The 12,500-nt window shown below is 46.0% G+C and overlaps 1 protein-coding gene across 3 annotated transcripts in view; it reads left to right on the top strand.

Moving 5' to 3' along the window:
• dnm1a (dynamin 1a) overlaps positions 1–12,500 on the top strand; it is a 63,994-nt gene that overhangs the window by 15,584 nt on the left and 35,910 nt on the right. For 2 of the 3 annotated variants that reach the window (XM_031577848.2, XM_031577847.2), the window contains exons 3-10: positions 432–581; positions 912–1,115; positions 1,761–1,859; positions 4,432–4,592; positions 5,302–5,444; positions 5,862–5,997; positions 7,794–7,861; positions 9,266–9,404. In XM_031577848.2, coding sequence (XP_031433708.1) covers positions 432–581; positions 912–1,115; positions 1,761–1,859; positions 4,432–4,592; positions 5,302–5,444; positions 5,862–5,997; positions 7,794–7,861; positions 9,266–9,404 — 1,100 coding nt within the window. Of the gene's footprint in view, positions 1–431; positions 582–911; positions 1,116–1,760; positions 1,860–4,431; positions 4,593–5,301; positions 5,445–5,861; positions 5,998–7,793; positions 7,862–9,265; positions 9,405–11,053; positions 11,193–12,500 lie in introns of all 3 variants that reach the window. The other variant, XM_042709287.1, reaches the window with a different exon arrangement.

Genomic DNA, 12,500 nt, shown 5'->3' with positions numbered 1-12,500 from the left:
TGAGCTCTGCTGCTGTGTAGTGCAGAGGGACCCTTCTGGGCTCATTACAAGTACCTGGTGCCTATGGGCCTTGGCAGTGCTGAAAAGCTGGTGCCCTGGGTAGTGGTAGTGTTTCCACTGATTAAACTGTCCCACAGGCAGCTCAGAGATCATTCAGAGACATGCTGCAACCCCCCCTGTCAAAGCAGACGCTCCTCCCCCTGCTTTTTGCTTTCTTCTTTCATGTGACTTCCCTACCCTCCTGTCTCTGTCTCTGTCTCTAATCAATGCGAGCAATGGTCCTCTCTTCCCCTTTCTCTGTTCACCTGTCACACACCTTCTCTCAATCATTCTCTCCCGGTCTCTCCTTGTTTTTTTATTCTCTCTCTCTCTCTCTCTCTCTCTCTCTCTCTCACCTCTGTTTCTCTTTCCCTCCTCCTTTCTCTCTCTAGAGTTTGCCGAGTTTCTCCATTGCAAAGGGAAGAAGTTCACAGATTTCAATGAGGTGCGGCAGGAGATCGAGGCAGAGACGGACCGTGCCACTGGCCACAATAAAGGCATCTCTCCTGTGCCCATCAACCTACGGGTCTACTCCCCAAATGGTATGCCACTGCAAGGCATTCTGGGACTTTTCAGGCTATTTCAATGTGTATACGGTAATCTCTAGCACTAGAGTTTGAACTGAAAATCTATCCTCACAAAAGAATGATTACTATGAAAATTTGTGTGATTATTGTTATCTTTGTTCATTCACATAGTGCTATTAACAATAAAACCATCCCACTTGTAATTATAGTCCTTAAAAACAAACATTTGTGTTTTGCATCCTTCATACAGAGAATTTAACAGCTCTGGGACCTTACCAACATAGTAAGAAACAGGTATTATATAAAAAGTGAAATCTCTGTGTATGCTTTGCTCCTCTCCGCCAGTGTTGAACCTGACTCTGGTGGACCTGCCAGGGATGACCAAAGTCCCTGTGGGAGACCAGCCGGCGGACATCGAGAACCAGATCAAGGAGATGCTGATGCAGTTCGTCACCAAGGAGAACTGTCTGGTGCTTGCCGTCTCTCCTGCCAACGCAGATCTGGCCAACTCTGATGCCCTCAAGATTGCCAAAGAAGTAGACCCACAGGGTGTGTGTGTTTGTGTGTGTGTGTGTGTGTGTGTGTGTGTGTGTGTGTGTGTTTGTGTGTGTGTGTGTGTGTGTGTGTGTGTGTGTGTGTGTGTGTGTGTGTGTGTGTGTGTGTGTGTGTGTGTGTGTGTGTGTGTGTGTGTGTGTGCGTGTGTGTGTGTGTGCCTGTGCCTGTGCCTTTGTGCAAATGTGTGTTTCTTTGTGTGTTTGTCTCACTTTCTCTACTTCCAACCATCATCCAGTGTCTTTCTCTCTCTCTCTCTCACACAAACTCACACTCTCTCTCTTTCTCTTTGCCTTTGCCTTTGCCTTTGTTTGTTTGTTTGTGTGTGTGTGTGTGTGTGTGTGTGTGTGTTTGTTTCTCTCTGTGTGTGTGAATGTTTTGTGTGCTCCAGTCAACTGTAGGACAGTCACTGCTCAGCTGTTTTCACATATACAGTAAGAGATAAATCATGCCTTAATGGCTTCCATTCAGACGGTGCATTACTTTAATGAACGGAGTCAACAGGGAACATTATGGAGTATGATAAGTGATGTAGGGAGACAGAAATGAAGCACAATGGAACATCTCAGGAATTCTGAATACATATTTGATTTCTGCGTATGTGTGTTTGTATATATATATATATATTTGTGTGTGATATAGGTCAGAGGACCATCGGTGTGATCACCAAGCTGGACCTGATGGACGAGGGAACTGATGCTCGAGAGATCTTGGAGAACAAGCTGCTCCCACTGCGAAGAGGTGGGAGAAAACACACACACACACAAACCAGGACCTCACACACACAGCTACTGCACTCTCAGAAAGCTGGCAACCTTGAGCTGCTGGGGCTTCATCCATTTTCTCTCCACAGAGCATTATAGTGGTTAGACTGAAGTGCCCTTCACGATCCCTTCCCCCCCGGATGACCCCTCTCACATGACCAAAACCCTGCTACACACACACATACACACACATACACACACACACACACACACACACACACACACACACATGCAAGACCAAAGCAAAGCCACTGCTGCCCTTCTTAGGGTAATGAACTAAATCAACCTTTTACGCCGGGACCGGTATTAGCAGATCATTACATGAGAAGGATGGTACTGTGGGGTACTGAGTTTCACTGCCCTGTTACTCAGATGGTGCAGAGGTGATACTATGTTTCACTGCACAATTTGCTAATGTAACATTTCAAATAGGATCTGCTACCTCTTTAATACCATCATAATTCAAAATGGAAGCATAAGCAGACAAATGAAAATGCCCAAATGCAGCGTCAGTAAGTAGAAGAGACACTTGTAGAATTTGTCTGGGGCTCCTTTGCACCATCTTGTGGCCAACAAAGGTGGTGTGGGGGACTCTAGAGGTGGCGTGGTCCTCAGTGGAGAGGGCAACTGCTGCTGAGCAAGTGTTCCCAGTCCTGTTTTTCCAGTCTCTGCACATTTACCATCTGTTCATAACTGCATATGTGACTGCACTTGTCTGTGGCATTCTTGATCAGCTAAACACACAGGACTTTAATCAGGAGTGCTTTGAGTGGGGCTAAACAGAACATACAGTACGGTGCAGTTCTGTCGAGGGGGCACTCTTAGGATTCTTTGGCCATCATCCCTTTCAGAGTTTCCTCTCATGACAGAAGGTGGTAAGATGATCAGACAGATCAGCTGTAGTTGTTACAGAGACCAGAGACATCCTATATTGTGAATGTTAAAGGAACAGTACCCTGTTTCACCTGGGGTTTTCTCTCCAATGGGCAACACAACACAACACAACACAACACCACTGTGAAACACACTGACTGGCATGATGACTAGCAGAATTGTTGACTGCATATGTCAATCCAGAGTCCCATTTCAACATCAGTAGGGGTCATCACAGTCACAGAGCTTTAGCATCAATGAACAGTAATGCACAGCCTCAGTCGGTACATTCAGACCGCAGATGTAGACCTACTGAGCGCTAAGTGCTCTTCAACAGTGGACCCCCTGAAGGTTTTCAGTTTTTCTTGTCCATAAATGCATGGAATAATTATGTCTATCTTTGCTGCTTTGGTCAGAGAGCCTGAGGAGATTTTATCCCAAGCTGGTGGAGCAGAGTGTAAACAAGCTCGGTGTGTCCCTCTAGTGGTGATAGAGTGTTACAGCTTAATGCAGCAGGGACTGTCGCAATGAAACAGGGAGAGCCAAAGGGGGAGAGAGAAGAGAGACAGAGAACAAGATAGAAAACAAGATAGAAAGAAGGTGAAAGAGAGAGGAAGGAAGTTAATGAAAGAGGGAGAAAGAAATACAGAGAGAGAAGGACAGAAACTGAGAGAGAGGGTGTGTGTGTGTGTGGGTTTGTGTGTATGAGAGAGAGAGAGAGAGAGAGAGAGAGAGAGAGAGAGAGAGAGAGAGAGAGAGATTGGAAACAGTGAGGAAGTAAAAAACAATGTCTTAATTTCAGCCACATCTGGAGAAAAGGTTACTTTTAATCGCAATAAAACATATTTATGGAGAACCCATGAATGCTATTTGCTGATTTGCAGTTTTTCCATCTCAACCCAGTCCGTGTGGAGTGCTATGCTGCAGCCCCCCCTCTCTCTCTCTCTCTGCCTGATCTGTCACTCCCTCCATGTAAAGACTTGGCATATGAAACCACAGGCCTAGTTTATGAGGCTACCGCCTCTCAGGCTGAAAGGGCTTCACTGCTGGACTGAAATGCATGAGAGAGTTTAACTATAGGAGGAAATATGAGCATGTTTATTCTGTACACCGTCCTCCTCTGTCCACATTTTCCTCTTTCCTTCTTTTCGCTTCTCGCCTCACCTCTCTCTTCCTCTTGAACCTCTTTCAGTATTTCATGATCAACCACCCAAGTTGTGTTTTTTTATTTACATTTTTTTCAGTACCTGTAATAAAAGTCTTCATTCAATCCGTAATCAGTTTTGATTGACCTGATTGTGATCAGTTCAAATTAATTGAGACTGTGGTCAGAATGTGTTGGGACAGTTCTGACTAAGATCTGTTAGGGCTGATCTGATTGTGATCTGGTTTGGACAGTTCCGACTAAGATCTGTTTGGACTGATCTGATTGTGATCTGGTTTGGACAGTTCGGACTGAGATCTGTTAGGGCCGATCTGATTGTGATCTGGTTTGGACAGTTTCGACTAAGATCTGTTAGGACTGATCTGATTGTGATCTGGTTTGGACAGATCTGACTAAGATCTATTGGGTTGCTCTGATTGTTAGGCGTTTCAGACTCCTGTGATTGAAATCTGTTGGAACTGGTCTGACTGTAACCTGTCCTAAGTGATCTAATAGACTGTGATCTGTGCAGGTTACATTGGCGTGGTGAACCGCAGTCAGGCCGACATCGATGGGAAGAAGGACATCCACGCTTCCATGGCAGCCGAGAAAAAGTTCTTCCTGATGCACGCCAGCTACAGACACATGGCCGAACGCATGGGGACCGTCTACCTGCAGAAAATCCTTAACCAGGTGAGGGAACCCAAACAAGCCAAACACTTACAGGAAATCTATTTAGAATGCACACTAGTTTCAGAACGGCAAATACGAAATCTATTTAGAATGCACACTAGTTTCGGAACTCCAAATATGAAATCTATTTAGAATGCACACTAGTTTCAGAACTCCAAATACGAAATCTATTTGGAATGCACACTAGTTTCAGAACTCCAATAACGAAATCTATTTAGAATGCACTCTAGTTTCACAACTCCAATTACGAAATCTATTTAGAATGCACTCTCGTTTCAGAACTCAAAATATCAAATCGATTAATAATGCACTCTAGTCTCAGAACTCCAAATAAGAAATATATTTATAATGCACACTGGTATCAGAACTCAAAATGAGAAATATATTTATAATGTACACTGGTATCAGAACTCCAAATAAGAAATATATTTAGAATGCACACTGGTATCAGAACTCAAAATGAGAAATATATTTAGAATGCACCCTGGTATCAGAACTCCAAATACGAAAAGATACTGTAATTGTGTTGAAAGATTGAAGTGATGCACTGGCTACATACAACGTCAACTAGGTTACGTCAACAATGTTTAGCACCTCTGGGCTAAATACGCATTGATGTTATCTAACCCCTAATGTCAGTGTGAGGACATGGTGTAATTTCATTGGTTGATATAAGTACTTCCTCTTTCTGTGGATCTGATGTCATCAGCAACTGACCAATCACATCCGAGACACTCTGCCAGCTCTGCGCACCAAGCTGCAGGGCCAGCTGCTGTCCATTGAAAAGGAGGTGGAGGAGTATAAGCACTACCGCCCAGATGACCCATCACGCAAAACCAAAGCCCTGTTACAGTGAGTCACAAACACACACACACCCACACACACACACACAAACACACACACGCACGCATGCACCCACAAGCACTACCGCCCAGATGACCACTCGCACAAAACCAAATCCCTGCTACAGTGAGTCACAAATACACACAAACATGCACGCGCAAACACAAGCACTTCCCCTCATGAAACACTAAAGCCCATGCACACATGAACAAGCGCTCGTGATTGGATGCACCCACTTGTGTGAATCATGTGACACACAGTTACACAACACTGGACTACACACAGAACCTTCATACACACACACTCATGTGTGACTACTTTCGCTGAAGCGCTTTCATCCACTACATCCACTTTCCTCTCCTCTCCTCTCCTCTCCTCCCATTATATCTCCTCCTCTTCCTCTCCTCTCTCCTCTCTCCTCCTCAGGATGGTGCAGCAGTTCTCAGTGGACTTTGAGAAGCGAATTGAGGGCTCCGGTGATCAGATCGACACCTATGAGCTGTCAGGAGGTGCCAAGATCAACCGCATCTTCCATGAGCGATTCCCCTTCGAGCTTGTTAAGGTGTTTATCTCTGTGATTGTGTGTGTGTGTGTGTGTGTCATATACAAGGCTGAATGCAAAAGCTCATTATCTTCCCAGTCCTTAAATACACATGTTGACCTACTCTTGTTTAAACCACATCTGATTTATGTCAACAGAGGCACTTAAATATGGCAACATATAATCACAAAATGTATTATTCTATCAAATAATGATATGGATCCACAACCAAGTCTATTTCAGTTATGTGAAGAATTATGAGTTTGTAGGCTACAGGTCTCTCCAGTTCATACCGTCACACTGTGCTCTACCGTTTCGATCAGAAGCAGCCCAGTCTGGGATGGATTCAGCCTTGAACTGGCATAGGTCCAGCCTTGATCCTGCCCCTGATCTGGTTTTGGATCTGGCCCCTGATCTGGTTTTGGATCTGGCCCCTAATCTGGTTTTGGATCTGGCCCCTGATCTGGTTTTGGATCTGGCCCAAAATCTGGTTTTGGATCTGGCGCCAGCTGGTGTAAGACTCAGCCCACGTGAGCGTCACGGCTCGTTTCGTTTGTGTGTGTCAGACAGAGGCTGGCCTCCCTGTGCTGCTTGTCTGTGGTCATTTTCCACATTATGAAAGTTATGGAGGGGGACTGAATTCCTGCTCCCAGAAAAGCACTCACTGCTCCAAAAGTAACAGGTCGAGGAGAGGGGAAAGTCCCTTTTAATGCTGTTGTGTGTGTGTGTGTGTGTGTGTGTGTGTGTGTGTGTGTGTGTGTGTGTGCATGTATTCAGTCTGGTTTGTGTGTGTCTGCCTCAACCTTCCCAAGTCCTTCACTGATCCCCACTCTCTTGAACCGCTGAAATCTCTGTACATGATCTATGTGCATGTGTGTGTGTACGTGTGAATGTGTGTTTGTGTGAGTGTGTGTGTGTGTGTGTGTGTGTGTGTGTGTGTGTGTGTGTGTGTGTGTGTGTGTGTGACTCATGGCCTAGACTCGCCTCTCCCTCCGGGCCCTGTGCACAGCCTTTATGAGTAAAACATTCCACCATCCTGCTCTGGAAAAAAGAACACACACACACACAGTCACACACACACAGTCACACAGACATGTCATGAGAAGCATTGAGCTCATTGGACGCAGATGGGTCTGGACCTACAGAGTCTCTGGGCCAGATCTGGGCCGTATTAGGGCTGTAATGGCGGCGCCATCTCAGCAACCTCCATGTTGAGTGTGGAGTGTGGGAGATTCCTGGGGCCTGACTGCCAGTGTTCCCCGGGTGCTGCTTACCACACAGCTCTTAGACTGACCCCAACATGGCAGGACTGGTGTGTGACTCATGGGGGAGAGTGTGTGAGAGTGGAAAAAAACGTTTGTGTGTGTGTGTGTGAGAGTGTGTGCGTGTGCGTGTGCGTGTGCGTGTGCGTGTGTAGGTGTAAGAGAGAGTGGACAGAGACTCCCTGTCTCTGATAGTGGAAAGGTGTGTGTGTATGTGTGTGTGTGTGTGTACCAAAATGGTACTGTTAACAACATCATTGAAAATATGACAAAGTTAGAAATTCAGTTTTTAGAATGCAACTCCCTCATCTTCCACAGAACCTCTTAATCTAGACTGCTGGTCCTTTAATGCTTGTGAGCAGGTGATGGGGGTGTGGCTATTCCAATCAATTACCACTAATGAAATTCCTGCCCGGAATGCAGTGCACTAGATTGACTTTAGTTTGGATTAAACTCATGGGACTAAACACAGTCTCGCTCTCCTTTTCTGTCTCTCTCTCCCTCTCTCCCTGTCTGTCTCTTCTGTCTCCCTTTTTTCTTTCTTTCTATGTTCAGATGGAGTTTGACGAGAAGGAGCTTCGTAAGGAGATCAGCTACGCCATCAAGAACATCCACGGCATCAGGCACGTTTGCTCTCACCTTCCCCCATCCTCTCTCTCCCTCTCTCTCTCTCTCTCTATCTACCCATCTCTTTCTCTCTCTCTCTCCCTCTATCTATCTATCTACCTATCTCTTTCTCTTTCTCTCTCTCTCACTACTTCCCATTCTTACCTTTTATCTGCTCATCTAATGGGCTCCAGTCAGTCACACATCTAATCTCAGTCCTTGGTCATCTGTAAGAGACCTTTATGCCTATTCCTAGCTACAAGCAAAGACATCCACACACACACACACACACACACACACACACACACACACACACACACACACACACACACACACACACACACACACACACTCACAGATGATGTGATTAGATTTGTGACTGTTACCCCAGATAATAATCAGTAGCCTTGGCTGTCCCTCTGTCTGTGTCTGTCTCGTACCAGTCTAGTTCATACCTTCCCAGTATGTATGAGCACAGCCCTACTGTCAGTCATTCTGAGGTTCTGCTCGGTCCATACCACACCAGGGCCAGAGCTGGTCCATATCTCATCTGGGCCACAGTAAACTGCTGATCGCTTAGCTGGGTTTCCTTGTAATCTAATGAGAGTAAAGTCATGGGACTGAAGAAAGAAATGAAGTACCTGGCATCTAGGTAGTGTTGCCAAGTAACTGAAACGGCACCAAGCCTGAAGAATGACTGACAGCTCACCACATATCTGCCCTGTCATGTATAACAGCTGTTGGAGGAGATTACTGTTGGATATGTGGAGTCGATGTAGTAAGCACTGGCTAGAAACAGAAGAAATGTTTGTACAGTGGACAGTTTGAAGAGGTTGAAAACAACACATAAAGCTTCTTCATCAAAGCCCCTAGGGTCATCAGGACCACGTATCTTTCAGACACCAAATAGCCTCTGATGGTGTTTGTTTGGCATCTAGGATAGATGAGGTCTGTAGGTCTCTGGTAAATCTTTAGGTAATGATGATGATGATGATGCTGATTTTCAGTAAAAGTGCCCACGGATGTGAATGTTAGAGTTATGGAAGAACAAACAGAACTGATGGACATGGGCTGCAGGAGGATGATGTCATAAATGAAAGCATGCACGGCTGGCTTCTTTTCATCTGTCACTGAATTTCATTTTTTTCCTTTATTTCATGTCTTAATTCTTAATCAGGAATAACTTCATGTTGAGTGTGTATGTGTCTGTTTGAGGAATGCATGAAGGATTTAAATTCTGTTTAATTAACTCTCTTTTCTTTCACCTAACCTCCCTCCTTCCCCAACCCCCTCCCGCGCCCTACCCTCCACCTCAACCCTTCCTATCATTCATTCTTGTTCCCTCCCTCCTGTTTCATTGTTTTTCTTTCCGCTGGTTCTGCGCTGGTTCTGCGCCTGGCTCTGTGGTCCGTGCCGGGCAGAACTGGCCTCTTCACCCCGGACATGGCCTTTGAGACCATTGTGAAAAGGCAGATCGGGAAGATCAAAGAGCCCTGCCAGAAATGCGTGGACATGGTCATATCTGAGCTAGTCAATACGGTTAGGCAGTGTACGCAGAAGGTAAACCAGCTACCTGCAGAGAGAGGCTATGTGTCCCCCTTCCCCCCCTCAAACTCGCACTGAACTAAACAACTAGACAAGAAAAGAAAGCAAAACGAAAAACAAAGATGAAAAAGATGCTGTTATTTCCTTCTGTCTGGCACCTTGGCTCCTCTTCCTATCCATTGCAGTAGCTGGTTGGCAGTGGTGGTGGTAGGGGGGCAGGCACTGGGTGTGTGTGTGTGTGTGTGTGTCTGCGTGCGTGCGTGCGGACGGACACATTTAGCTTAGTGTTTGGAAGTAAAGGTGTGTACATGCTGAGCTCATTCCGGATCTGGCCAGGGACCAGGTTGCCAGGGACCAGGTTGGCATAGCAGCACTAAAAGATGCTCCATATTAACATGTTCACTCTGGTGGAGTTACACTACTCTATATAAGATGCTGCAGTACCTGTTGGGTTATTTGGGGCTATTTGTAAGAAGAATCAAAATCAAACTGGTTTGTGTGTGTGTGTGTGTATGAGTAGGGGATAGGTTAGAGCAAGTCCCAGGGATTTAGCAGCAGCCTGGTTCATTCTTGCATGGTCACATGTGAGCTCAGCATACTACCACCTGCTGGTGAGACAGTGGCAGCGCACCTGGAGTCAAAGGCAAACTCCACCCTTTACCCATCAGTCTCCACATCACCATTACAATGTAGGACTGCAGAGCTGCCTTCTATCACTCTTCTGTACAGTGTGATCAGACAGGCTGTTACTAGTCCACAGATTTCAAATGGGGACTGAAATGAAGCCAAAATGGCTGATACTCTGCCTCAGTAGGGCTTCTTGACCCTCTGATGTGGCCTCCAGTGAACATCTAGTCAAGACCTTTGGAGGCCCAGAGATATTCATGAGGTGGGTGGGGGGTGATGGCAGAGTGTGAGATGGGTGTGGAGCTTGTCTGTGTGGCTCCAGATCCCCTGCAGGAGTCTCATGGCTCGTTGCTCGGAGCTGTTGCCCGCAAGATGAGGTGGCGTGGGGTTTCTCTCTCTCTCTCTCTCTCTCTTCTCCTTTCTTTCCTCCTGTCTGCGGGAACGAGGGATGAGGGAGCGAGAAGAGGTGAGAGGGGAGCCCTGATGCTGTCCTCCTGTTGAATGGCTTCAAGGAGATAACAAATGTTTCACTTGCCTTCTCTTCCCTCCTCTGCTGTTTACATGTTCCCTCTCTTCTTCTCCTCCTCTTCCTCTTCCCCAACTTCCCTCTCTTATTCTATCCGCACCTGTTCTGTCTTCTCCTTCTTCGTATGTGTGTATTCTATCTTTCTCCCTCTCTCCTCTGTGGATGACTTTGTTTCTTCATGCACTGGCCGTCTTGGCTCTGGCTCATTATTTCTCTTCTCTTCTTTTCTCTTCTCTTTGCTTCTCTTCTCTGCTCTTCTCATTGTTTCTCTCTCTCTTTATTCTTCTCCTCCGCTTTTGGTTTGTCTTTCCCTCTTTCCCTCTTTGCTGTTTTTAACCTCTCCCCTCAACCTGCTGCTTCTATCAGTCCCACCCCTCTCTTCTTTCTTTCTCTTCCTCTTTATCCCTCTCTCTCTCTCTTTCACTCCCTCTTTCTCTGTTCTTCCCCTTCTCCCCTTACTCTGATTCTCTCACCCTCTCCCTCTCTCACCACCCACCTTCCTCCTCTGCAGGACCGGTCTCTTTACCCCAGACCTGGCCTTTGAGGCCATAGTGAAAAAGCAGATCCAAAAGCTGCAGGTGCCCACCCTCAAGTGTATAGATATGGTAGTCAGCGAGCTCACCTCCACCATACGAAAGTGTAGCGAGAAGGTAATGCAGAGCCCCGAGCAGGAGCTCTCTCTCTCTCTCTCTCTCTCTCCTCACTCTCACATTCACACTTCCTCATGTCTCCACTTCTGTCCCTTAGTCGTTTGGGTAGACCGATGGCTGGACCTCAGCTTACTCACGCCAGAAAGACAAAGCAAAGCGAAAGCAGTGATCTACTCGCTCACTCACACCTGTTAAACTATGAGAAGAGATGAGGCATGTATCTACCGCAGGATATTAAGAGCTAGCAGTCTAGAACGTGCAATAAACCACCACCAATCTGGTATAATTTAGCTATTTGAGTTACAGGAGAGATGGTGTGCTTTTTTATCCCCGTTGGATCCTTAATCTCAGTCAGCTCCTGTAATAGTCCTGTCGTTCTTTCCACACGCTTTCTATCATTCCTCTGCCGCTGTGTCCTCTTCTCAGCACTCCTCTCTCTCCCTCTCTCGCTCCCTCTCTCTCTCCCTCTCTCTCTATTTCTCTGGCTATTCTCTCCTCTCTGCTCCTTCAGTAGCGTGTGGTTGGTACGGTGCGGTTCAGTGCAGTACGGTGTGTGGTGGTCGTGGGGTTTGTGGTGTATCTGCATACCATGTAATGTAATGTGAATGTGCATGCACATAAAGTCATGGCCAACTATATTTTTTTGGTGTTGTCAGCTCTTCTTCCAAGTCCTTTCTCTATTGTCAAAAGTCAATAGACAGGGTCAATAGACAGGGTCAACAGGGTTTGTTGTTTACACCAATGATTATTGACTTATGCCAGTTTAATACATCTGAGCATATGTAAGGAATATATGTAAGTGACATCTGTAATTGCTAAAAATTCTCCCATTTTCCAGTCTCTCTCAAGATGGCCAATGGCTGCTGTAAAATGTTCAGCCTTCCCAAAAAAAATCGAACGATAAAGTTAAAACTTCTTAAGAATCCCTTGAAAAACATTCCTAGAGAGCTGTGTGAGAGGGTAACCTTCACTGATGTTTAGCTCTTTAGCTTCTGTTAGGTGGCTGATAGCCTTTGATGTTACACCTTAGATTGTCTTAGCTTAGCGTAAGAAGAGAACACTTAGTGTAGTTCTGGTTGGTTTTGGTGATGATAAGTGCAGGCATTTACAAAGTGGTACCGTAGAGGGAAATGGGTCCTCTGCAGATAGAAGCTAATAGCGGCTAGTCGAACAGCCCCAGATCAGCCATAGCTCAGAGCCAGAGTTACCTGCCATCTGAATCTTTGCTCTCTTTTTGTCAAAGCTGTAGCATTTATATGTTTAGTCCAGCAACTATCGGTCTATCCTAAACTCAGACCTCCCTTGTAT

Source organism: Clupea harengus, chromosome 12 (genome assembly GCF_900700415.2).
Source record: "Clupea harengus chromosome 12, Ch_v2.0.2, whole genome shotgun sequence".
Classification (NCBI taxonomy): domain Eukaryota; kingdom Metazoa; phylum Chordata; class Actinopteri; order Clupeiformes; family Clupeidae; genus Clupea; species Clupea harengus.
This window is presented reverse-complemented; position numbering and strand designations above follow the sequence as displayed.